The sequence below is a fragment of the Ostrea edulis genome, chromosome 7 (assembly GCF_947568905.1).
Source record: "Ostrea edulis chromosome 7, xbOstEdul1.1, whole genome shotgun sequence".
Taxonomy (NCBI): domain Eukaryota; kingdom Metazoa; phylum Mollusca; class Bivalvia; order Ostreida; family Ostreidae; genus Ostrea; species Ostrea edulis.
The window spans coordinates 10,759,360-10,786,963 of record NC_079170.1 but is presented as its reverse complement, the minus strand read 5'-3'; the positions used below and the strand labels follow the sequence as shown (position 1 = coordinate 10,786,963).

At 35.6% G+C, this 27,604-nt stretch overlaps 2 protein-coding genes across 3 annotated transcripts; one reads left to right on the top strand and one right to left on the bottom strand.

Moving 5' to 3' along the window:
* Positions 1-19: 19 nt before the first annotated feature.
* On the top strand, positions 20-10,546 carry LOC125655724 (calcium-independent phospholipase A2-gamma-like). 2 transcript variants are annotated; one of them, XM_056143280.1, is made up of 9 exons: positions 44-135; positions 402-460; positions 958-1,799; positions 2,268-2,422; positions 3,085-3,351; positions 4,401-4,458; positions 7,031-7,222; positions 8,105-8,300; positions 9,191-10,546. In XM_056143280.1, exons 3-9 carry the CDS (start codon positions 987-989, stop codon positions 9,460-9,462), a joined length of 1,953 nt encoding a protein of 650 aa, XP_055999255.1. In that variant the 5' UTR covers positions 44-135; positions 402-460; positions 958-986; the 3' UTR covers positions 9,463-10,546. The 2 variants fall into 2 exon arrangements, with proteins under 2 accessions (XP_055999254.1, XP_055999255.1); XM_056143279.1 differs by lacking the exon at positions 402-460 and having other exon boundaries at positions 20-135.
* A 956-nt stretch (positions 10,547-11,502) lies between these two features.
* LOC125654428 (aminomethyltransferase, mitochondrial-like) lies at positions 11,503-27,555 on the bottom strand. The gene is made up of 7 exons (XM_048884387.2): positions 27,378-27,555; positions 26,509-26,886; positions 20,321-20,399; positions 18,627-18,772; positions 17,538-17,724; positions 13,482-13,598; positions 11,503-12,602 (listed from the first exon to the last, which is right to left on the bottom strand). Exons 1-7 carry the CDS (start codon positions 27,462-27,464, stop codon positions 12,382-12,384), a joined length of 1,215 nt encoding a protein of 404 aa, XP_048740344.1. The 5' UTR covers positions 27,465-27,555; the 3' UTR covers positions 11,503-12,381.
* Between the last annotated feature and the right edge of the window lie 49 nt (positions 27,556-27,604).

Genomic DNA, 27,604 nt, shown 5'->3' with positions numbered 1-27,604 from the left:
CATATGGACCAATCAGAGACCGTCTCTCAACAGGTCAGGGTGTCACACCATTGAATACGTGACGCATAATAAACAACAGACGTTTGTAAACAATACAGAAATACTTCAGTATTTCGCAGGACTTTGATATAGCAGGTAAGAAGACCTAAACCCATTTTCTTATCACTAACATTATGATTAGTATTTTAATCTGAAGACTTGTCAGGGCATTATGTCCTAAATAACGGTACCTATATATACAAGTACACAACTGTCAACTAACAATTGTCATGATTTGGTCAGTTCTGATGAAATGATTTGTCATTTGATTTGATTCGTTTTTTGTCATATACAGTCCATTACAGTATATAAGATAAATATACGAATAATTCTATCTTTATTATATAACATTCTAAATTTAGTATGACACCCCACCGCCCAAGTGTATAAATTTGGATATTTGCCAACAGCATATATATAGGTGAGATATGCAGATTACATAATGGTCAAAGTTGTAAAGCAAGGTGACAAGATAGCTATTTACTTCAGCTAATTCGTATTTATTTATCTGACCTACTGACCCAAATCTATAGTGTGTGTAAACATTTCCATGATCCAATTTCAGACCAATGAGGAAACATTACCTTAGAAATATACATGATACAGCAAATGTTTGTATTAAGTAAACATAATTATATAATTTTGTAGAGAGAACTATCAACCTGTGTTATTGCTATATAATGATATCAAGCGACAGTTGTTTACATAATACATGTATACATATATTTATTATCACATGGTATCAAAAATGGATCATTCATAGTTAAGATTGTACATTACTTCCTGGGGGCCCTTTATTGATAAATGAACATATTCATATAAACGAACCACATAGTAAAAAAAAAATTTTAGTTAGAAATTAATCAAATTTATTGTGGAGTATTTTGAATGCTCTACTAGTATTTTAATTCATTTCAGGCCAGCTTTTTAAATAAGTTAAAGTAGGAATGTCGGTGCTGCGGGCATCATGGACATGTCCTAGAGTCTTGGAGAACACAAAGGGAGGTCCTTTGAGTTTTAAAAGCCTTCATCAGAATGTTGAAACAAGTCAAGCATCTGTACATAAGACTGTAGCCAATCCCGAAACTGTAAAGAAATTCCATTTTGGACAGCCTCGGAATAAGAGAGCAGACATCTTAAATCGAATTGGAATTCCTAGCAGACTTGCAGACAGAATAAAAGATGCTTATGGCGATGTATCTGACAAATTATCAAAGACTCCATATATTGTGAAAGATTACATTCAAGGAGCACCTTCCTTATCGATTAAGGGAAGGTTTAGTAAGAAAACCCCCACACAGACACCAGAAGGTGGTGCTCCATTGAAAGAAGATGCCCCGAGTGTTGTCTCCAAAGACTTTTCGGCACAAATGGCAGAAATTTCTGTGTTGTCATTTTATGACCCAACAGCAGAGACAGACGGAAAGTACAAACCAATACAGTTGACAGAGAAAGAATTAGAACAGACTCTCAGTGAAAATGCCCCAGCCGAGAAAAGTCAGGCAGAGGACAGAGGGCTAAGACATTTGCTGGACAGGTTTTGGGCTACCAGTGTAAAAGACTCAACTACACCAGTGGAGGTGAAGAAAAAAATGATCGTCAGAAAAGACTATGTGTCACGGTCTACGATATCGAAGAAAACATTAGAACATGTGAAGTTAATAAGTCGTGCAGAGTCTTCTGATTCCAAGCTCAAACGTCTAGAGGATTTCTGCCATCATCTCACATTATACCCCGATGAAAGGCAAACTGCTATGAAGGTAACAACAAATATCGGTATACTCATAATAAAATGTTGTTTTGTTAGGATGTAAATTGTAAATGTGTGAAATTCAATTAACATGACAGCAAAAACTCTTTTTAGAATGATTCTAGGAATTCCATGATTGCTGTGAACCAGTTGCCCTCTGAATCAATATGGTCAACTTTTGCAGGCAGAATTTAAAAACTTGAGGGGGAGGGGTTATGTAAATATACAATTGAAAAGAAAAATGCATTGTTAACCCCAAATATCATGACAAATTTTGACAAGCTGACAATTCAGAGAGGTCACGGTGTCGTGAGTGATTCTGGCATCATTCTGTCGGTCAACATTTCAATACATGAACTTATAGGAAAACATCATTTAATATGATAATATCTCTTCCTTGAAAATTGTGTTTGATTTTTTTTATTACAACTCAACTGTTTATGCTGTTAGATTGAGTAATTTCTTTTGTCTTTGTCAGCATGGTGTGTTGCCAGTTTTACTTCGAATGCAGTTAGCCACTTCGAATGAGTTAACCCTGAGTGAGATTTCCCAGGCTCTTACATTGATGGGTTATGTCTACCCTCCCAGGGGTCAAGGGGTCAACATACTCACCATTGATGGAGGTGGAACAAAGTAAGAGATATGCTAAATTTGAAATGATCACACACACACACCCTTCCAAATGTGCTTTCTAATAGCTGCAGATATGTACCTCCTGGGAAAATATTGGGACAGACATCTTTTTCACAGAGCCAGATCTGTAACTAGTGCTTTTTTTATTGATATGTTTCATTATCTGTACATGGACTAATTGTTCATGCATTCATTGATTCCGAATTGTCAAATTATAATACTTTGTTGCAGATTGAAGTCACATTTATTATCTGATTTTTATGAAGTATGCTGAAATTTATTTTTAAGGCCAAATGCAGGAAATTATTTGTGAGAGTTTAGTGTTACATTTCTTGCCTGAGATTTATCAGACTTGCATAAAGGTCTTGGTCCCTACAGCTGTGTGATGCTGAAATACAAGGTCACTGTACCTCATTTCCAATGCTCTTTATAGACAAGATTCAAGCTTTTGGAGCAGTTTTGAAAATACAGAGCCTTTCTTTCAATTTGCATAAAACTAATTTCCAGTTAGAATCTTTTATATGATATAGAAGATTATTTTACCTACTTCATTTGACTATGTGACTTCTTTTAAAGATGACAACATGTATCATACATTCACTGTTGTAACCTATAATTAATTAATACACACATTGAATTAGCATCCTTAATGAATTTTTCAGAGGTTTGGTGGCCTTGCAAACTCTCAGGGAAATAGAACGACACTGTGGCAAACCCATTTACAAACTATTTGACTATGTTTGTGGGGTCAGCACGGGGTCACTCATCCTGGCCATTCTGTTCCTGTTCCGTCGCAGTATTACAGAGTGTGAGGAACTGTACCTGGAGTGCAGCAGGCAGATGTTTACCCAGAACAAGACACGGGGCTACAGTCAGCTGGTCCTGGACCACTCCTTCTATGATGTTGAACTCTGGGAACGAATTCTGAAGTACGTATTGCCACACTTTGTTGTCTGGATAGGGTCGTTTGCAAAAGTGTGACTGCGCGTTAGTCACAACACACCGTCACGCCAACAAGCAACGCATTGTCACGCAAACACACCTTTACACAACTCATCTTTGGGCCGACAAGCAACACACGGTCACGCATACACACCTTTACACAACTCACCTTCACACCGACAAGTAAGACACAGTCACGCAAACACACCTTTACACAACTGGCGCTTGTCTGCACGAAGACGAGTTGTGTTAGCGTGACTGTGTGTTATTTGTCAGCAAGAAGGCGAGTTGTGTTAGCGTGACTGTGCATTATTTGTCAGCGAGAAGACGAGTTGTGTTAGCGTGAGTGTGCATTATTTGTCAGCAAGAAGGCGAGTTGTGTAAAGTTGTTAGCATGATGATGCGTTGCTTGTTGGTGTGACAGCACAAAGGCACGTTGCTTGTTGGCGTGAGAGCATGTTGTGACTAACGCGCAGTCACGCTTTTGCAAATGGCCCTATCCAGACACCGTACCACACCAGTAGAATGCATGCAGCTATCGGGATTGTTTTAATTACCTGAAAGGGACTGATTAGTGAATAATGATAACAATAAGAATGATACTTTATTTAGAGAATTCAACCTGTTTAGTATAAAACAATATTCTTCCATGGGGCTTTTTTTGTTTACAAAACATTAACACTTTATAAGTAGAGTGTATATAACACGATTTCAATTACATATGGAACAGAAACAGTGCAATATGGAGGGGGGTAAATATTTACAAGCCAATGTGAATCATGATTACTCATTAAGGATTATTGAGGATGTAACTAACTTGTTTTATAACAGAATACTCTCACTGACAGCATTATAGCATGCACAAAGTCACGATTGTATTATGTAGCACAATTCCCTGCACATAAAAATTCAAACCTGAGATAGTCCTCTTAAGAAATGATATTTATCAAACATATGCATTTAATTTAGTATTGCATTACAATGCATAGCAGTGTGAGTTGTTCATGTATGTCATTTCTTGTACTTCCTGTTACAGGGAGAAGATGGGAGAGAAGTTTCTGTCAGATTTTTCAGAGGATTCACTTTGTCCAAAGGTAAATAGTAATAATTAGAAACCATTTAAGCTATGTCACTTGAATGCTATCCATTTAAACTAGGTCACTTGAATGCTATCCATTTAAGCTATGTCACTTGAATGCTATCCATTTAAGCTAGGTCACTTGAATGCTATCCATTTAAGGTATTCCATGTATAATGAAAGGATAATGAACAATTTTGAAGAATTTAGATCAACATAAATGTTTATTGTTAAATAATGATGAAAGTGAAGCAGATGAAATTCACATGACTGGTAAATGATTAGAAGCTGACCTTTTTGCACTTAAGACTTTTTGGAAGAGTTGCCTGCCCTTTGTAAAAATAAGAAAAATCTAATTTTCTGAAAATGTGTGTGGTCAATGATTAATTTTATTTCATATTTTCATTAAGAGAAAGTGTGTGTAACTTTCTACCAAGAGATTTTTGTGAAAATATAATTTCTTTTTAAAATATTGTGATAAAACATGTTTTTCCCATATACTTCAATGTTAAATTCTAGGTGAAATAAATCAAGCAGTAAACAAAATTTTGAAAATTCCTATGGTGGATTATTTCTATTTGATGAACCCTTCAAAATGATACCATGATTACAAAACTTCGACCATCCATTTATTAGATATGAAATATGGTCATTATACATTGAATACCTTAAGCTAGGTCACTTGAATGTTATAATGTATCACATATACTATATTTCTATGTACAGTGAAGTCTGTGACATTTGTGGGGGGGGGGCAAATTTTACCTGTACAATATTCCTGTTCACTGTGGAGTCTGTGATGTTTGTGGGGGACTAATTTTACCTATACAGTATTTCTATGTACAGTGAAGTCTGTGACATTTGTGGGGGGCTAATTTTACCAGTACAATATTCCTGTTCACTGTGGAGTCTGTGATGTTTGTGGGGGACTAATTTTACCTATACAGTATTTCTATGTACAGTGAAGTCTGTGACATTTGTGGGGGGCTAATTTTACCTGTACAATATTCCTGTTCACTGTGGAGTCTGTGACATTTGTGGGGGGCTAATTTTACCAGTACAATATTCCTGTTCACTGTGGAGTCTGTGATGTTTGTGGGGGACTAATTTTACCTATACAGTATTTCTATGTACAGTGAAGTCTGTGACATTTGTGGGGGGCTAATTTTACCTGTACAATATTCCTGTTCACTGTGGAGTCTGTGACATTTGTGGGGGGCTAATTTTACCAGTACAATATTCCTGTTCACTGTGGAGTCTGTGATGTTTGTGGGGGACTAATTTTACCTATACAGTATTTCTATGTACAGTGAAGTCTGTGACATTTGTGGGGGGCTAATTTTACCTGTACAATATTCCTGTTCACTGTGGAGTCTGTGACATTTGTGGGGGGCTAATTTTACCAGTACAATATTCCTGTTCACTGTGGAGTCTGTGATGTTTGTGGGGGACTAATTTTACCTATACAGTATTTCTATGTACAGTGAAGTCTGTGACATTTGTGGGGGGCTAATTTTACCTGTACAATATTCCTGTTCACTGTGGAGTCTGTGACATTTGTGGGGGGCTAATTTTCCTGTACAATATTCCTGTTCACTGTGGAGTCTGTGACATTTGTGGGGGACTAATTTTACCTGTACAATATTCCTGTTCACTGTGGAGTCTGTGACATTTGTGGGGGACTAATTTTACCTGTACAATATTTCTATGTACAGTGGAGTCTGTGACATTTGTGGGGGACTTAATTGCCATGGATTGTCAAGATTTACAGTCTATTTTTCCTATTATTGCTGTATGTAACCTAATTTTATACAGTGGGGCTTTTTCAAGTTTTCACTCTCTGAATTGTGGTATATCGCTCTGACATTTGACCCCATACTAAGTATACTAAAATCATCTGAAATCTAGAGTTTGTAATGGGAGAAAAAGTTTCTATAAATTTTGTTCATTAGTTATTGTTTTTCTCCAATATTTGTTAGTTAATATGTTTTAAATTAGCAACAGATTCTTGACCAGCCTAGCATATTTTGTGAATTTAAAAAAAATAAACTTCGCAACTAACTCACAAGTGCTGTGGAACCTAGATATTATACATTATGCACAGAATCATTTCCAGCTCTTTAGAATTCTATCTACGGTAACTGTTCATACAGTTGAACTTTGGTATTTTAAACATGTCGAAGTGTGTTCTAACTTCAATATTTTGAACCCTCTCATATCTCAAAGTTTTTTCTCATCCCCACAAGTTCGAGATAATGGGGTTGGACTATATCATATTTCAACTTTGTATTATTAGCCATCTTTAGTTACTTTAATACAGGGTAATTCTAATACATATATAACCAATACACTGTAAAGTTTCCAAGAACAGATAGCAAATATATCAGAGATATGTTTTGATTGGTTAATTCTGATAGCAAATATACCAGAGATATGTTTTTATTGGTTAATTCTGATGCGAATATATCAGATATGTTTTGATTGGTTAATTCTGATAGCGAATATACCAGAGATATGTTTTTATTGGTTAATTCTGATAGCGAATATATCAGAGACATGTTTTGATTGGTTAATTCTGCCGTTTTCAGTATTCTGCCTTGTCCACTCTTTCCAACATCAGTCGACTACAGAGCTACATGTTTCGTACCTACAACCTGCCCCCAGGTGTCTATTCCATGTACCCAGGAAGTTGTAAGCACAAGGTCTGGGAGTGTATCCGGGCGTCGTCTGCAGCTCCAGGATTCTATAAACCCTTTGTTCTTGATGAGTACATTCATCAGGTGAGGAAACTTGTTTACCCCAATCTTCATGGATGTGATTTCATGCATTAGTATTATAATATTATGAAATTGGTTAGCTTAAAAAGTTGTAATTGTTCAGCTTGAAAAGTTTTATGTCTCACATTACTGCTACATGTATATGATGCATCATTATCTGCTAGTTTCTCATTTCATTTACATGCAGTGGGAGGGGGGGGGGGGGGGGGGGTTACTGTGCATGTTAATCTCTGTAATAAGAGAAACAAGTGCAACATTTATTGCTTGTTATTAATGGTTTCTGCAACTCGTTCACTTTTTTCCAAATTCACTATCAACATTCAACAAGCCTCATGGTTTTTATGCATGATTAAAAAAAAAAAAATAAGAAACTCCACCAGGAGAAAAATGGGCCGTTCACAAATTTGGAGGTGTTGTAGTACCGATATTTTATGCATCGCTGGCGTGTTGTAGAACTGGTATTTTATGCATCACTGGGGTGTTGTAGAACCAGTATTTTATGCATCGCTGGGGTGTAGTAGAACCGGTATTTTATACATCACTGGGGTGTTGTAGAACCGGTATTTTATGCATCGCTGACGTGTTGTAGAACCGGTATTTAACGCATTGCTGGGGTGTTGTAGAACGGTATTTTATGCATTGCTGGGGTGTTGTAGAACCGGTATTTTATACATCACTGACATGTTGTAGAACAGTATTTTATGCATTGCTGGGGTGTTATCGAACCGTTATTTTATGGGGAGGAACTTGGTTAATATGGAGATTTTCACTATCTTTGATCAACAGTTGATTAGAATTTTCATATTTATGTACCGGTAATGCAAGTGATAACATTGATAATAACTAACATGGAGTGACCAAATCTTTTTCTGATTTTGTATCTAGGATGGAGGCATTGTACACAACAATCCAACTGCTGTGGCCATTCACGAGTGTAAACTTCTGTGGCCTGACGAACCTATACAGTGTGTTATCTCCCTTGGTAATGGCCGCTATGAACCCAACATTGAGCTTATGTCTAGTCTTCCTTCAGCAAGGAAACAGATTGATAACATAATAGACAGTGCAACAAATACTGAAAGTAAGCCGTTTTCTGAATGACGTGTTAGTTTCTCGTATCAGTTATAGGGCAATTATTTGTTTGTTTCTCGTATCAGTTATAGGCAATTATTTGTTTGTTTCTCGTATCAGTTATAGGGCAATTATTTGTTTGTTTCTTGTATCAGTTATAGGGCAATTATTTGTTTGTTTCTCGTATCAGTTATAGGGCAATTATGTGTTTGTTTCTTGTATCAGTTATAGGGTAATTATGTGTTTGTTTCTCGTATGAGTTATAGGGTAATTATTTGTTGGTTTCTCGTATCAGTTATAGGCAATTATTTGTTTGTTTCTTGTATCAGTTATAGGGCAATTATTTGTTTGTTTCTCATATCAGTTATAGGGCAATTATGTGTTTGTTTCTTGTATCAATTATAGGGTAATTATTTGTTTGTTTCTTGTATCAGTTATAGGGCAATTATTTGTACACGTAAGGAAAACACAGAGAACGATCAGTCTTTTATATGTCTTTATCTCAGATTATAGGGCATATATAGTTTTTTGGTCTGTCCATCTGTCTGTTTGTCGGCAAAAACTTTAACCTTGGCCATAACTTTTGAACAGTTAGCGCTAGGGCTTTCATATTTCACATGTGTATTCCTGGTGACAAGAACTTTTTTCATACTAATTTTTTTACCTCATGACCTTCACCTTAGAGTTTGGCCTACTTTTTAAAAACTGTAACCTTGGCCATAACTTTTGAATGCTTAGTGATAGGGCTTTCATATTTCACATGTGTATATACACATCACCCTTATGTTCAAGTGCTAAGAAAAGTGAATTGTATGATAATATTTCAATATATGTCGAGGTATACACATCACCCCTAATGTTCCCTCAGTATTTTATGACAACATTTTGATATCTTTCCAGGTGTACACATGACTCTGCAGGATCTTCTTCCCCCTGCCACCTACTACAGATTTAATCCCTACATGTCTGACAATCTTATGCTAAATGAAATCAAACCGGAAAAAATCAAACAAATGCAAAAAGATGCCAGAATGTATCTCCGTAAAAATGAGCACAAGGCTGTTACTGCCTGTAATCAACTGATGATGCCAAGGAAACAAACCCAGAAACTGGCTGACTGGAGCAAAAGGCAGAAACTAATGAGGTCACACAAAAAGCCTCTGATTGGTTGAATCATTTGATCAAGTGATTGAGGAGAAGGAAAATGAAAGGACTGGAGGGATTTGTTTTTCCTTTGATCATGTGACAACTTCTTTGTCTGATTGTTCAGTCACTGAAGTAATTTTTAGGTTGTCCTGACAACAGTTAATCAAGATTACAAGTTCTCTCAATCAGTTTGATTTTCCATATTCTACTTTGTAGTGTACTAAGTGTACATTGTACTTGGATATGGGAGAGCAAAATATGATCTTATTAAATTCAACTGTTCTGCAGTGAATATGCAGCTTTTTATCTGTTGACTGCAAATATGGTAAACATTATGATCTACTTTTCAGCATTATGCATGGTTTATTTTTGTACTACACCAGAATTAGACATGAGGTATCTGTTGTTGTTTTTTTTTTTTTTTTTTTTGTTTTTTTAATAATCAGGGACTCCATTAAGGATAACATTTCACCTCCTTTTACGAAAATATATATGTCAACATGCTTACCAAGTTATTTTAGCTCAGTATGCTAGTATACATCTTGCTTGTTACATTTTGTGAAGGGAGGGGGGTACAAATTTCAAACTTGCAGTCAAATTTTCTGCATAAAGTGATAGTGAAATAGGATTGACACCTTTTTAAATAGGTTATATGCCTCACACTGCACAGTCCATTGTTTTGCACTAGTCGTTAATTGAACAGAGTTTCTCTTCAGGTGTGTTGTGCCAAATTTCCAAATATTTTTTAACCTCGCATCATTAAAAGTACTTTAATTGTCAGAGTCGGACTTCCTCTTCTGATATTGTCCCTGGGCAGTGATTTGGAATAAAACATTGGTTTTAGATATTAGCCCTTCTGTTTCTTGAACTTCCTATCAGTGATGCTGTACACTGAATGCTAGGATACGTGAAATCCACGATACTTGTTCTGCTCCGTGTTATGGATGTTTTCTTTCTACGCCGTGCAGTTTTCTTTGTTGTGTATATGTAATGTGTAAATGTGATGTTTCCTCCTCATCTTCAGTAAGAGTCATTCATGTCTATTACATTTATTGTATTTGTTATTTTTGTTACCAGGTAACAATGAGATAATAAATTTACATCATGTAATATGCTCTCTATTTATTTGTCAAAGAGCTGACCTTGAGGTTATAAAACTTTTTTGAACGTGTTTTCTTACACAAACTCGAACTCCGTTCTCTAAATCTGGGGGGGGGGGGCTATTTTGTTTTTGTGATGCACAATAGACTACCTTGGGGTACTCAATCACATTATAGCCGACTTGTTCATGTTCAGGAACTAAAATCTCTTAACTTTCAGGTCAGTATTGGCCTGGCCCATTTTGACAGATACACAAGTCATGTATATCCAGAAAATTATTTATTTACAGATTTCATATTGACAGATACACATGTATATCCAGAAAATGATTTATTTATAGATTTCATATTGACAGATACACATGTATATCCAGAAAATGATTTATTTATAGATTTCATATTGACAGATATACATGTATATCCAGAAAATGATTTATTTATAGATTTCATATTGACAGATACACATGTATATCCAGAAAATGATTTATCTACAGACTTCATATTTACAGATATACAGGTATATCCAGAAAATGATTTATTTACAGATTTCATATTGACAGATACACATGTATATCCAGAAAATGATTTATCTACAGACTTCATAGATACATGTAGGTTGCCTGACATTTTCTTTTAGGGATTTATTTTAAACACCCCCTACTTTGTCTGCTTTCATTCTAAAATCCTATTGTCATGGAAAGACTTATTTTAGGCTGTTTTCCACATGATGGATAGGATAGCGCCCTTGTGTCCTCCTCTTTGAGAGGTGGATCTATTTCTTTGCTGGTTGTTACCGTGGTAATTAGTTGTCAATCGCAAGTAATATATTATACAAACATAATTTTTACAATAATGCCACTCGACCACCGTAAGTATGAAACTGGAATTCCATTCATCAAAATGATATAGACAGGGCAGTTTCTAAAGTGCAAGTCGTACCTTTCTTAAAGATGAAAATACAACTCGTCACATTTAAATTATTTTATTGGAGCACCACAAATATTCAAAAATCTCATAAAAAATGGATGTGTTGTATAACAGCATTAATACATTAGAGCAGATCTCTGAATAAATTACACCCAGATAACTCAGATTTCTAAAAAATTACACTCGGGTAACTCACAGATCTCTGAATAAATTAAACCCAGGTAACTCACAGATCTCTGAATAAATTACACCCAGGTAACTCACAGATCTCCGAATAAATCACACCCAGGTAACTCACAGATCTCTGAATAAATTACACCAAGGTAACCCACAGATCTCTGAAAAATTACACCCAGGTTACTTGCAGATCTCTGAATAATTAAATTACACCCAAGTAACTCGCAGATCTCTGAATAAATTACTCGGGTAACTCGCAGATCCCTGAAAAACTACACCCAGGTAACTCACAGATCACTTGTACATTTAATTCCACACATGTAATTTACAATATAAAGCTTTCTTTATAAAGTTAAGCTGACAAAATCAAAAATCAAAAATAATGCTGTGCAACAATTGTATATAAAGTAAAAGCACACTAAAATAATATCAAAATCTTCACTTCAAATGCATGTACATATATGTAATACAAACTAGATGTGACAGATATTAAAAGTAATTTTTGTACACCTAATCTGCAGAGATTCAAAATTTCCAGAAAATTTAGCACACAGTGCTCATCTCAAAACCTAATTTTGCTGCAACAGAATTTTTTTTTCCTAAACTGCATATATTAATTAATACGCCAATATATTTTCTCTTAATTGGTATGCCATAAAATTTTAGTTATCACAATAAAACTCTTAATTAATACTTAAACCATCAAATATTTCAATGTTATCAATTAGTCTAGAAATAAGTCTACTTTGGGGAGAAGTAGTTTGATGGCACAAAAGGCATTTTTGATACAACAGCCTCCAACATTTTCTTTCTGACCTCAAACTTCACCTTGGTTCCATTTTTTGCATAAGAAGTTTTGACGTAGCCCATAGAAACATTTCCTTTCAGTGATGGAGATGGACAACCACTTGTCAGCTCACCAATTAATTTGGAGCCAGATTCATCATAAATTTTTGTGTGTCCTACAAAAAAAATTGATTTTGAATAAACCTTTAGATAGTTATTTCAGCCCTGTGTCAGGGCTTAATACCAGATCTGAGGGACATTAAAGGGGCATAGACACGATTTGAGCTGAAAATTTTATTTTTCCGTTTTTAATGCTTAAAATACTTAACTAAGGTATTTATAATAGTTAGCAAAAATTTGAATGTCAGTTGTTGAGATACATGGGAGATACAGAGCTCACAATTCTTTGTTATGCAAACAAGGCTCATGCCATGCTTTTGTTTACATAGGTTAAATATACTAGTAAAACTTTCGTGTGAAGCAGATTTTTTCAATTTACAAGTTAATTCTGAACACAATTAAATAGTTTCTAGTGTTTGGCACATCTCATTTTGTTTTAAACATTCTTATTTTCTATTAAGCAATCTATATGAAAACAAAAACATGGCATGAGCCTTGTTTACAAAACAAAGAATTGTGAGTGCTGTTTCTCACTTGTTACCTAACAACTGACATTCAAATTTTGGCTGACCATTCGAAATACTTTAGTTCACCATTGGTTCAACATTTTCAGCTCAAACCGTGTCCATGCCCCTTTAAGGTAACTGCTGTAGTATTCACAACCTCTTTCTGGTTCCAAGGGATGTGAAATATGCAGATGAGATGAATACATTTGCAAGGATGTATCTTTCATAATATCAGATTGATGAAAAGGCGAATATAACAAACAGTGTTCTTATTAATATCGATTTTAGAATTCATCTTGGGAGCACATTGCAAGGATATGTTCTGTCTACACAATTAAAAATATAATTTTTAAGCAATCTAGCACTTCCCAAATTTCCTCCGTCATCTGATACTGATGATATGGTTATTTTACATTACAGTACGAGTACCTCTTGCAGGGGCTCCCGAGGAGAGAAAACCAACTCGCCGCCTTTCTGGCTTTTCCTTGATCTGCTTTAAGATAATCGATGCTCCAGGAAAATTGGCTTCTTCTCGTCGTCTTTTTCCTGTGATTAAAGAATAACATAAATGTACAATGCCAGTTCTTCCACCACCCTGTACATTGATTGTACATAACTTTGCAGTTCTTCCACCACCCTGTAAATTAATTGTACATAACTTTCATTACTTTTCAAGTGACACAGAATTTCAATTTTCCATCATTATTTTCATTAACAGGTACATGTATAACATGTATTTACAAAATGTTGTCAGATCATTACAACTAACACAACAAAATATCATATATATAAAACAAGCATTCTGAGAGTATGGCATGGCAATACATAGTCCCCTATCAGTTGCAAAAATTACTTTACTACAACAATATTCAAAGTTCATTATTTAGGTTATAGTAAATTTAAGGGAAAATTGGGGAACCAGGATTCAATGGACCGAGATGAAATTCAAACTTCATCTGTAACTTATTATGACCAAGCAATGTACCAAGTATCAAATGAATATCTGCAAGGACAACAAAAAAAGTCTGAACAAGAGGCCCATGGGCCACATCGCTCACCTGAGTCACCTTGGCCCATATCTGAAGACTTTCCATATATATTTGCATGTAAAACCTTAGTCCCTATTATGGCCCAAACTACCCTTTGCAAACTTGAATCTACACTATGTCAGAAAGCTTTCATGTAAATGTCAACTTCTTTGGCCCAATGGTTCTTGAGAAGAAGATTTTTAAAGCTTTTTCCTATATTTGTATGTAAAACTTTGACACACCCCCCCCCCCCCTCGTGGCCCCATCCTACCCCCCCCGGGGGCCATGATTTGAACAAACTTGAATCTGCACTATGTCAGAAAGTTTTCTTGTAAATATCAGCTTTTCTGACTCTGTGGTTATTGAGAAAAAAATTATAACTATATATTTGTATGTATAACTTTGATTCCCCCCCCCCCCTTGTGGCCCCATCCTACCCCCGGGTGCCATGATTTGAACAAACTTGAATCTGCACTATGTCAGAAAGTTTTCTTGTAAATATCAGCTTTTCTGACTCAGTGGTTATCGAGAAAAAAATTATAACTATATATTTGTATGTATAACTTTGATCCCCCCCCCCCCTTGTGGCCCCATCCTACCCCCGGGTGCCATGATTTGAACAAACTTGAATCTGCATTATGTCAGAAAGTTTTCTTGTAAATATCAGCTTTTCTGACTCAGTGGTTATTGAGAAAAAAAATTTAACTATATATTTGTATGTATAACTTTGATCCCCCCCTTGTGGCCCCATCCTACCCCCGGGTGCCATGATTTGAACAAACTTGAATCTGCACTATGTCAGAAAGTTTTCATGTAAAAATCTGCTTTTCTGGCTCAGTAGTTCTTGAGAAGAAGATTTTTCCTATATATTTGTATGTAAAACTATGATCCCCTATTGTGGCCCCATCCAACCCCCGGAGCCCATGATTTGAACAAACTTGAATCTGCATTATGTCAGGAAGTTTTCATGTAAATCTCAGCTTTTCTGGCTTAGTGGTTCTTGAGAAAAAGATTTTAACTATATATTTGTATGTAAAACTTTGATCCCCCTTGTGGCCCCGGGCATCCAACCCCCGGAGCCCATGATTTGAACAAACTTGAATCTGCATTATGTCAGGAAGCTTTCATGTAAATCTCAGCTTTTCTGGCTTAGTGGTTCTTGAGAAGAAGATTTTTAAAGCTTTTCCCTATATATTTGTATGTAAAACTTTGACCCCCCCTTGTGGCCCCATCCTACCCCCGGGGGCCATGATTTGAACAAACTTGAATCTGCATTATGTCAGAAAGTTTTCATGTAAAAATCAGCATTTCTGGCTCAGTGGTTCTTGAGAAGAAGATTTTTAAAGATTTTTCCTATATATTTGTATGTAAAACTTTGATCCCCTATTGTGGCCCCATCCAACCCCCGGGGCCCATGATTTGAACAAACTTGAATCTGCATTATGTCAGGAAGCTTTCATGTAAATCTCAGCTTTTCTGGCTTAGTGGTTCTTGAGAAGAAGATTTTTAAAGTTTTTCCCTATATATTTGTGTGCAAAACTTTGATCCCCCCTTGTGGCCCCATCCTACCCCCGGGGGCCATGATTTGAACAAACTTGAATCTGCACTATGTCAGTAAGCTTTCATGTAAATCTCAGCTTTTCTGGCTTAGTGGTTCTTGAGAAGAAGATTTTTAAAGTTTTTCCTATATATTTGTATGTAAAACTTTGATCCCCTATTGTGGCCCCATCCAACCCCCGGGGTCCATGATTTGAACAAACTTGAATCTGCATTATGTCAGTAAGCTTTCATGTAAATCTCAGCTTTTCTGGCTTAGTGGTTCTTGAGAAGAAGATTTTTAAAGTTTTTCCCTATATATTTGTATGTAAAACTTTGATCCCCCCTTGTGGCCCCATCCTACCACCGGGGGCCATGATTTGAACAAACTTGAATCTGCAATATGTCAGGAAGCTTTCAGGTAAATTTCAGCTCTTCTGGCCCAGTGGTTCTTGAGAAGAAGATTTTTAAATGACCCCACCCTATTTTTGCATTTTTGTGATTATCTCCCCTTTGAAAGCGACATGGCCCTTCATTTGAACAAACTTGAAAGCCCTTCACCCAAGGATGCTTTTGGACATGTTTGGTTGAAATTGGCCCAGTGGTTCTGGAGAAGAAGTCGAAAATGTGAAAAGTTTAACAGACAGACGGACAGACAGACAGACGGACAGACAGACGACGGACAAAAAGCGATCAGAAAAGCTCACTTGAACCTTCGGTAATGATAATTCATGCTATTTTTCTAAGTTCAAGGGCCATAACTAAGTGAAAAATCAACGGAACGGGACCATATTCGATCTTGATCTGTGACTTGTTATGGCAAAGCAATGTACCAAATATCAAAAGAATATCTGCAAGCACAACAAAAAAATAGTCTTGAAAACTGATAATTCATGCTATTTTTCTAAGTCCAAGGGCCATGACTAAGTGAAAAATCAATGGACTGAGAAGAAATTCGAACTTGATCTGTAACTTGTTATGGCAAAGAAATGTACTAAATATCAAATGAATATCTTGAAGAACAGAGAAAAAAGTGTGGAAAACTGAACAGACTAACAGACGGATGGAGTGCAAACCTAAAGTCCCCTTTGACTTTGTTGGTAGGGGACTACTAAATATGGTAAGTTTCCAGCCTATTCGATTCGAGATGAACATGTTGAAACTAGAAACATAGAAGTACAGGAAAACTTCCTTTATCAATATAAACTGGTATTTTTACTGATCGGTGGTGGTAGCTTTCCCTATTTTTGGCAGTATTTTGACTTGTTCTTTTACCTATTGCTGGTGGTATATTTACCAGTTGTTTATATCTTCACCTATTAATGGTGGTATTTTTACCAGTTGCTGGTGGTATTTTTACCTGTTGTTGGAGGCATTTTACCTATTGATGGTGGTATTTTTTTCCCCAATTGTTGGTGCTATTTTTACCTATTGCTGGTGGTATATTTACCTATTGCTGGTGCTATTTTTACCTGTTGTTGGTGGTATTTTTACCTGTTGTTGGAGATATTTTTACCTATTGTTGGTATTTTTACTCATTATCATTGGTATTTTTACCTATTGTTGGTGGTATTTTTACTTGTTGGTGGTATTTTACCTGTTGTTGGTGGTATTTTTACCTATTGTTGGTGGTATTTTTACCTATTATTATTGGTATGTTTACCCATTATTATTGGTATTTTTACCTATTGTTGGTGCTATTTTTACCTATTGTTGGTGCTATTTTTACCTATTGTTGGTTGTATTTGATCTGTTGTTGGAGATAGTTTTACCTGTTGTTGGTGGTATTTTTACCTATTGTTGGTATTTCTACTCATTATCATTGGTATTTTTACCTATTGTTGGTGGTATTTTTACTTGTTGGTGGTATTTTTACCTATTGTTGTTGGTGTATTTTACCTGTTATTGTTGCTATTTTTACCTATTGTCCATGTCAGTGAAGCCTCTACAGGAGTTGTATTTTCATCAATGTCGCTTCCATAGAGACAGAGCCCAGCCTCCAATCGTAAAGTGTCACGTGCTCCAAGACCAATCATCATGACGGGGGCCCTTGAGGATCCCGTCAGAGCACTGGCCAAATTCTCAGTTCTTTCTGGACTCACAGAGATCTGAAATAGAGCTACATTGCTTGCATGCATGCTAGTTTAAAATCATGTTCTGTCATGTAATTTGAATTCCATTTAAAAATCAGTAAAAGATAAGTCAGGAGAGAAATAAACTGACAAAATAGGAACCTCCATTTAATCCTATCCTAAACATTGTAACTCATCATCACTGATAAAACAGGACACCCCCATCCACCAGTGGGTTTAATCATGCCCTACACATTGTACAACAGAACCCCCATCCCAATCAATGAGTTTAAGTACATTCTAACATTGTACAACAAAACCACCACCCCAATCAATGAGCTTAATAACATCCTACACATTGTAAAACAGAACCCCCATCCCAATCAATGAGCTTAATCACATCCAACACATTGTACAACAGAACCCCCACCACAATCATTGAGCTTAATCACATCCAACACATTGTACAACAGAACCCCCATCCCAATCAATTAGCTTAATCACGCACTACATATTGTAACTCACCATCTCTGATAAAACCTGACAAAACAGGAACCCATGCACCTTTAGGAATTTATTCACATCCTAGTATTTATCTACACCGGTACCTCTACCCCGTCCTCTCCGATGTGTAATATTTATCTACCCCGTCCTCTCCGGTGTATAATATTTATCTACACCAGTAACTCTACCCCATCCTCTCTGGTGTATAATATTTATCTACACCGGTACCTCTACCCCGTCCTCTCCGGTGTATAATATTTATCTACACCAGTACCTCTACCCCATCCTCTCTGGTGTATAATATTTATCTACACCGGTACCTCTACCCCGTCCTCTCCGGTGTATAATATTTATCTACACCCCGTCCTCTCCGGTGAGTAATATTTATGTACACCCCGTCCTTTCCGGTGTATAATATTTATCTACACCAGTACCTCAACCCCGTCCTCTCCGGTGTAGCCACATCTGGTCACTCTACAGCCAGGAATACCAAACACTGTGGCCATTTTGTTTGTCATGAAAGGCAGACTGTTTAGGTCAAAGTCAACACCCTCCTGTAGCACCTTGGCCATGGACGGACCTAAAAGTTGATAAAGTATCAGTCATAATAATTCAATGATGATAGTTATAAACTTCACTAGACTGTCTTTTTAAAGGCCAACACTATGCATCTAACCATGAGAATTTCACTTCCAATTCGGATTCAAAACTTGATTTGACAATAATACTCATTCTGCAGACTTGAGGCTGGTGAAAACATTGCAGGACTAACCAAGTATAAACTTTAGTTAGTACAGTGACTGTAGGACTAACTGATTGATTGATTGAATATTGTTTAACGTCCCTCTCGAGAATATTTCACTCACATGGAGACGTCATCATTGCCGGTGAAGGGCTGCAAAATTTAGGCCTATGTTCGGTGCTTATGGCCTTTGAGCAGGGAGGGATCTTTATCATGCCACACCTGCTGTGACACGGGGACTCAGTTTTTGCGGTCTCATCCGAAGGACCGCCCCATTTAGTCGCCTCTTACGACAAGCAAGGGGTACTGAGGACCTATTTTAACCCAGATCCCCACGGGATGTAGGACTAATTGACTGTAAACACTACTTAGTACAGTGACTGTAGGACTAATCGACTGTAAACAGTAGTTATATGTAGTGTGGTAACAGTCTGACCTAAGTTTTCACATAGAGATGAAATACAGGGATGCCCTCCTACCCCCTTTGGCCCTGTCAGACTAGTCAATTTCCAGCTAGTCTAGGGGACTGTGCCTCCTTTGAGATAGCAGACACTGAAAATCATGTTATAAAATTTATGTCTAGATCTATCAAATTCCAGTTTATTTTTTCATAAGTTACAATGGGGAATTACTATTGTGTGTGTATAAATATATTACCCATGGTAAGACCAGATGCCTGAAATTCAAACACTGTCAAATGATAATTGAGATTGATGTTAGTTATTTAGGGATCCCTGATTCCCTGTCTCACCTTACAGGGCCAGCAGTCCGTTACAGATAACTGAGACTGATGTTGGTAAATTTCAATTCCTGTCTCACCTTACAGGGCCAGCAGTCCGTTACAGATAATTAAGACTGATGTTGGTAAATTTCAATTCCTGTCTCACCTTACAGGGCCAGCAGTCCGTTACAGATAATTAAGACTGATGTTGGTTATTCAGGGATGAGATCCCTGATTCCCTGTCTCACCTTACAGGGCCAGCAGTCCGTTACAGATAACTGAGACTGATGTTGGTAAATTTCAATTCCTGTCTCACCTTACAGGGCCAGCAGTCCGTTACAGATAATTAAGACTGATGTTGGTTATTCAGGGATGAGATCCCTGTCCTCACCTTGAAGGGCCAGCAGTCTGTTACAGATAATTGAGACTGATGTTGGTAAATTTCAATTCCTGTCTCACCTTACAGGGCCAGCAGTCCGTTACAGATAATTGAGACTGATGTTGGTAAATTTCAATTCCTGTCTCACCTTACAGGGCCAGCAGTCTGTTACAGATAATTTGAGATGAGATACCTGATTCTCTGTCCTAACTTTGCATGGCCAGCAGTCCGTTACAGATAATTAAGACTGATGTTGGTTATTTAGGGATGAGATCCCTGTCCTCACCTTGAAGGGCCAGCAGTCCGTTACAGATCATCTGTACCTCCACCTCCATCCCTCGCCTCCTGCACTGCTCAGCTTGAGACTACAGCATAATCATCTCATCATTATAGTTTTATCATCATATCATATATATCTATAATAAGGTTATTATCATATCATATATATCTATAATAAGCGAGTTATTATCAAATCATATATATCTATAATAAGCGAGTTATTATCATATCATATATATCTATAATAAGCGAGTTATTATCATATCATATATATCTATAATAAGCGAGTTATTATCAAATCATATATATCTATAATAAGCGAGTTATTATCATAACATATATATCTATAATAAGCGAGTTATTATCATATCATATATATCTATAATAAGTGAGTTATTATCATATCATATATATTAGTCTAGTCAATCTAGCAAATCACCTCAAAGTAATTGCAACAGAAACAAACTCGACGGAATTTAATAAACAAAAGCGTGATTAACAACATACAAAAAATCGGACAAAATCGGACAATGGGAAATATTTCAAATTTAGACTTAAATGTTTTAGTAAACCATCGATATTTTGTGGTGTTTACGGCACGCCGTACACGTAAAGGGGAGTAACTTAACTGTGACAGTCATCGGAATAAAGTTATAAACGACGATCTAAAGTGCATGTAATAAAAAAACGCGATTAAACAGCTTAACAGTTGTATTAAAAATGGGATTTTAAGAACTTCTATATACATACAATATTGCTCAGCATCTCATATTCTTTGCCGACTTCCATTCCCGGGGAACTTTCGCCAATAAAGCTTCAAAATATTTTGTTTGACCCTCTACTGAATTAATTTAAATTAAAAAAAACCACAATATTTACTTTAGAAGTTATGAATAATCAATTATAAATGAAATCTTAAAGAATTAGTGTCAATTTACAAGGGGGAATTACGGTTGTTAAAAAAGAAAGTATGGAAAGCCATTCGGGTTAAAAGTTTCAGTTATTTTGTATCTTCATCATTTGAGCAAGCGTTTTTATAAAACTAAGTAAGTAAAGTATTTTTGCTTTTCTTTTTCAAATTCAGGTTTGGGGAGTCATTCATGGGTAATAATAATGATAATAAAACATTGATAATATAAATAATAAAAATCAAAATCAATGTAAGTAAACACTTGCGCATGGTATCATGATTTGATGTAAAATCGAGTAGTTACTCTTTCTAATTAGTCTTGGGCTCACGACCTGCGGAACCATATCTCCTAGCAGCATGCGAACAGCGCGCCAGACCGCCCGGCCATCTATTGAAGACAAAACTTGTTTTCGATGACGATGGAATTCTCGCCACGCTGGCACACGATCATTGAGAATGGAAATGGGATACAGTTATTTATCGTAAATTTTAGAGGATCATACAAAATGCACATTGTGTTTGAAATGTCTATATATAAAGCACAGAAATAGCAACGAACTCTGAAATAAACATAACTGCCCTAAGGGACGAAATCAATGTCGGATGAAAATTTAAATTCAATTAGTTAGGGGGAGGGGAATAAAAACTCCCGCAAGTTTCTGTCATCCGACATCGATTACACTTTAGTGGAAAAAGGAAAAAGACAAGCGACTGTTGAATACCACATAATATTTAAAACATATTAATGAACATTTAATAGATTTAATGTACACTTTCATTTGTGAATAAACAGTAGAAAAGGTATACAGAGTGTTATTTATAATCGTACGTTTCTTTTCTTGTTATTCGATTAGTTTCAACATTTTAAAGGGGGGGGGGGGTGAAAGTTGGTGAAAACTATGTGAACTTAGTTTTTTGTGAAGCATTGAATTTTTGATCTTGCCCCTAATATAAGTGAATAATATCGTTAAAACCAGACGTCTTTTTAGGAAACGTTTCCCTTTCTACATGCATTCACAGGATGCGACACAACGTCAAGAATGTTCGGCATCGGAACAGGTCCTATATAGTTAAAATGTAGACAAATCGCGAAAAAATTCTGTATATGATTAGTTTTTAAATGGAGGCAGGCTACTGACAAACAAGTTGATGGTGAAAGGGTTTCAACTGTTTCGTTTAAAGTCAACATTTCGCGAATTATATGGTCGTTATAACAATCTACTTTGCCAATACAACCTATCATTGGGTCAAATCTGCCTGACTTGTTTCATATAGATTGTTAGGCCGTTTTTGGCACAATGATATTGAATAAGGGTAACTCCGTTTGCCTTATTAAGATATAGAGCTCACAACGGGTGTAACCGGTCAACAGGGGGTGCTTACTCCTTATAGCCCATAGGCATCTGATCCCACTTCTGGTATATCCAGGGGTCGATCCGTGTTTGCCCACCTCTCTAATTTGTATTGCTTATAGGAGTTACGAGATGGATCACTGTTCGTTATCTTCACTTTCCTATATGAGGATTTCATAGAGAAAAAGATATATTCTGGTGTCGATGTCATATCGACTTTGTACGATGGAATACCATAGAGACACTTATAGGAGATTTGCTATGTGAAGAATTGTCTAACACAAAATCATTTTTATAAGTTCAGTCATTGCCACTAACTACTAACTACAGCTACAAAAAAGGAGCACTGCAAGAATATTTTAAGTCATAGAGTGGACTAAAGAAATGATTAATTTGGATCCTTCTAATTGGGGCTTATCACTGCTTTCAGCAATTCTTGTATCCATTAAAACTAAATTACAAGTCGCGCCAGATAAACTTTTGAACGTTTTTCGCTGTAAATGCAAGGCAAATTGTGATACTAGCCGTTGTACTTGTAAAAACATGGACTGAACTGTACTGCAATTACTCAAATGATCACTTATATAATTATCAGGCACGTAGCAATAATGGCTCTACACCTTTTATCATTACATACAAAGTTGATAAATTTTTACGTACAGAGGTCGATTTTTAGACAGATTGGTTGCCCTCCCTCCTCTTTTTTTTTTTTTAAATAGCATTGTCGTGAACAGTGGATGTGTAAAATTGAACTGAGAGAACAACCTTAGCCCCCCCCCCCCCAACACCATCAAGGATTTTTATAACTTTGGATTAAAATTTACTTGTCAATTTTCAGGCAATATTGTGAAATTATCTTCACACACCCCCCCCCCTTCTTCTTTTTTTACGATGCTGCGTGCCTGATTCATTTTGCTTTTAATGCTATGTGTCCATTGTTTTTAAAACAGATTACTCCTGAAATTCTCGGTATTAATTGCACAATAATTTGGATAGAACTAAACATCAAATACGGCTATAACCTCCCCCCCCCCCCTTTCCCAAACTCTAGAACTTGACGAAGTGCACGTATTAAAGATTTCTTTATAAAATCGAAGAAACTGAACCTTGTTTCGTCATAGATGTAGTACAAACTGTTAAAACTCAGCTTAATAAAGAATTTGGTAACGTAAGCTTTACTATACACTGTTTGTTTTAAAATATTACATGTATTTATGTGAAACATAGGACCGGAATAGTAAGCGCGCCTCCAACTTCCGATGTAAGGGGAGTATCTGCAAAAATGTAGGTCATCTTTTACAGACCATTTTTGAAGGGGCACTTGTTTTGTGTTAACAGTTTATTTTAATGTATAAATCTTCATGTGGTAACTCATATATGCCTAATGGACAGGAAAAAGTATTTTCTTCCAAAATGGACAAGAAAAAGTATTTTCTTCCAAAATCCAGTTTTTAAGGATTTTTGTTGGAAAATGAAGATTTCAGCCCAAAATTCGGCAAGGGAAAATAAATTTTGGTGCAGAAAAGATAAGTTGTGCATTTGGACGTTTTATTCTTAAATTTATAAGATCAATGCTATCTCTTCTATAAAACAGTCATTCCCTATCATTTCCAGTTTTTCACTATTTTTGTTTTAGAAAAAGGTAGGTTTTCCTACCTAAAATGGTATTTTTCATATATATTGCCAATAATCTATATATCTTACTTGTTGAGCAGTTTTTAAAATAAATCCTAACTTCAATTTTTTATTGGTAGACTCAAATGTATGACAAAATGTGGGGTTTTTTCTTAAAATTTCAATCTTTAACAATTATATTCAAAAAAGCAAGATTTTACCCAAAAAGTACAGTCAAGGAAAGAATATATTCTGCTGTAAAAAAAATTAATCGAACATTTCCAGGTTGAAATTTGAGATATGAAACTTATTTTCACTGTATGTTACATAAAATGGACATTTTCTTCAATTTCCAGTTTTTAGCGATTTTCATGAAAAAACACATCCTTTTACCCCAAAATTCCAATTTTCCCATGGAAATACAAAAGCCGATTTTTAATATGTTGTTTGCATGTGTTTTCTTGCATGAATAATCAAAATTTCATTTCTGTTGCAATTAGTTTGAGGTTTTGCTCATTTTTGAGCTAGATTGACTAGACTATATCTATAATAAGCGAGTTATTATCAAATCATATATATCTATAATAAGCGAGTTATTATCATATCATATATATCTATAATAAGCGAGTTATTATCATATCATATATATCTATAATAAGCGAGTTATTATCAAATCATATATATCTATAATAAGCGAGTTATTATCATATCATATATATCTATAATAAGCGAGTTATTATCATATCATATATATCTATAATAAGCGAGTTATTATCATATCATATATATCTATAATAAGCGAGTTATTATCAAATCATATATATCTATAATAAGCGAGTTATTATCATATCATATATATCTATAATAAGCGAGTTATTATCATATCATATATATATATAATAAGCGAGTTATTATCATATCATATATATCTATAATAAGCGAGTTATTATCAAATCATATATATCTATAATAAGCGAGTTATTATCATAACATATATATCTATAATAAGCGAGTTATTATCATACCATATATATCTATAATAAGCGAGTTATTATCATAACATATATATCTATAATAAGCGAGTTATTATCATATCATATATATCTATAATAAGCGAGTAATTATCATAACAAATTCTGTGATATAATCTGTAAGTTTTCATGTAAAAAAAACTGGTTACGATAAACATAATATGTTTAATTTTTTTTACATATGTACTAATTAAGTATTCATTCTTTTTTCAGTTGAAGTGTTAGACAAACAGAATTACAATTTTTATTAAATTTATAAAATAAGATGCTAACCAATAAATTAAATACAGTCTGTAATCTCATGGTTAGATTGGTTTCAGAATTGATATTTTTATTGAAAATGATTTCATTTTAAACTAAACTGTTTGACATCAGGGATAGACATTAACTTTTCCCCTCACTTGCCCTTCAGGCAAGTAAACTCGAAGTTTTAAATACTTGTCCGAATGAAAAACTTAGTTGTCCGAAATATTTTAGACTCTCAACCAGTAATTCTAATTATTTCTCTCTGTCAATTTGTGATACAGTACAATCTACTAGAATGGCCCTTCGCTATAATATGAGATTTGGTAAAGAAAACAACAATATATGGAGTTGGACTTTACTTTCTAATATTTGATATTCATCAAGCTTAACACGATGATTATAATAATCGCATTTCCTACTGAAAAAATTACTTGCCCCATCGGGCAAGTGTGTATTGAGTTTCACTTGTCCGAACTAGGTTTTCACTTGCCCCGGGCAATCGGACAACCATTAATGTCGATCCCTGGACATATCAAAACTATAATATACATTTGTTCAATTTCAGTCAAAGGTGAAAATGATCAGATTTCTTAATAATCCTTAAGTACCTGGTGTTATGGAATATATATAGTTTACCAGATTTTCAAATGTATCTTGTTTTTATTATTCTAATAGGTGATATTAAAACAATATTGTGGAATTCCTAAAATATAAAATTTAAATTTAAATGCCTTCAGCAAACATAGCAAACAAACATTGATACTACAGTGTAAAATTCAAATATCTGACACCATTTGAGAAAGACAGTCAAATAGTACACAACATTTTGACTTTTCTAACATACTGTTTACTATTACAGTGCATGGTCATAACTAACTAGATATTTATGTGAAATTCTAACAATAAATTCATTTTCATGGGGGAAAATTGTTAACCTCTTTCCTTGGCAGTGTGTCAATCATAAGTGTTAGACTGGTGTTATGTATGTGGATAGTATTATTTTACATATGTTCTACACAAAACTCAGACATGACCCATTTACCTGCATATTTTTATAGTCTTGCTCCGCACAGCCAGCATTGGACACAACATACAGATATCCCTCTTCAGTCTTGGACACGATCAGATCATCCAGAATTCCTCCTTTGTCATTGGTAAACACAGACAGGGTTCCCTGGTTGTCCCTAAGTCCTCTCACATCCCCAACTATCATACTCTCTACAAAGGGCACTCGGTCTTTCCCTGTAACCCTAGTCTGCAGCATATGGGAGACATCAAACAGTCCAACAGCTGACCGAACATGGAGATGAGACTCGGAGATTCCTTCTGCGTACTGAACAGGCATGCTCCAGCCAGCAAATGGAACCATTTTCCCACCATTTTTAATATGGTAGTCATACAGACATGTTTTCTTTAACGACTACAAGAATGAATTCTGAATATTGAATAACTGATGATTTCATATATACACATATAATAAAGATAGGATTTTGTCTCTGTTAAGGATTGAACTAAGGCATGACAGTACAGTGTTTTTTCAGCCAAGTTATTTATAAAAACGTTAACCCACTAGACATAGCTTTTAATAAGACTATAGTATCTAACACTACATCCCCCCCCCCCAAAGATAAAAGGTGTCTCCAGATCAGACTGATCAAATTAGCTGGGGCGGACTCCCATTGCTTAAAAAAAAATCTGGATATGCACAATGAGTCAGAGTGTAGCCTATTCTGCTCGGCCTATTTGCAAAAGTAAACATTTGTCCAGTTGTATGCATTTCATTGGGCAACTTGTGTTCCGTCTGTGCTGCACTGGTGCGAAAACATGAACATATTGGGAGCTGCAGTAACTACTATATTGTACATATATCTAAATCCGGTTGGATTTGAAACTAAAGAAAAAGCTCAATACCTCATTTTGCGAGTACCTCCTGCATTGGCATACAATTCTTTTCGTGACATTTGTCAGGACATTTGGTAACAGTTTCCCTGACAACATTGTGATTTTGTATTTCAGCCTAAAAACGTCAACTCGTGTGAACTATTTTCCAAAGAGCAGATGACAACATTGAATGTCGAACCCGATGTCGAATTCAGAAAAATTATGAAATTATTTCAATATTTCAGTTGATTTGAGAG

What these genes read in the sequence shown, in the direction of transcription:
- LOC125654428 (XM_048884387.2), bottom strand. Translation starts at nt 27,464, where the DNA reads ATGTTGTCAGGGAAACTGTTACCAAATGTCCTGACAAATGTCACGAAA. An exon ending in GGAGGTACTCGCAAAATGAG is followed by an intron (nt 26,887 to 27,377) that starts GTATTGAGCTTT and finishes TCATTCTTGTAG; the next exon opens with TCGTTAAAGAAAACATGTCT. An exon ending in AAGACTATAAAAATATGCAG is followed by an intron (nt 20,400 to 26,508) that starts GTAAATGGGTCA and finishes ATTATGCTGTAG; the next exon opens with TCTCAAGCTGAGCAGTGCAG.
- LOC125655724 (XM_056143279.1), top strand. Translation starts at nt 987, where the DNA reads ATGTCGGTGCTGCGGGCATCATGGACATGTCCTAGAGTCTTGGAGAAC. An exon ending in ATTGATGGAGGTGGAACAAA is followed by an intron (nt 2,423 to 3,084) that starts GTAAGAGATATG and finishes TGAATTTTTCAG; the next exon opens with AGGTTTGGTGGCCTTGCAAA. An exon ending in CAGTGCAACAAATACTGAAA is followed by an intron (nt 8,301 to 9,190) that starts GTAAGCCGTTTT and finishes ATATCTTTCCAG; the next exon opens with GTGTACACATGACTCTGCAG.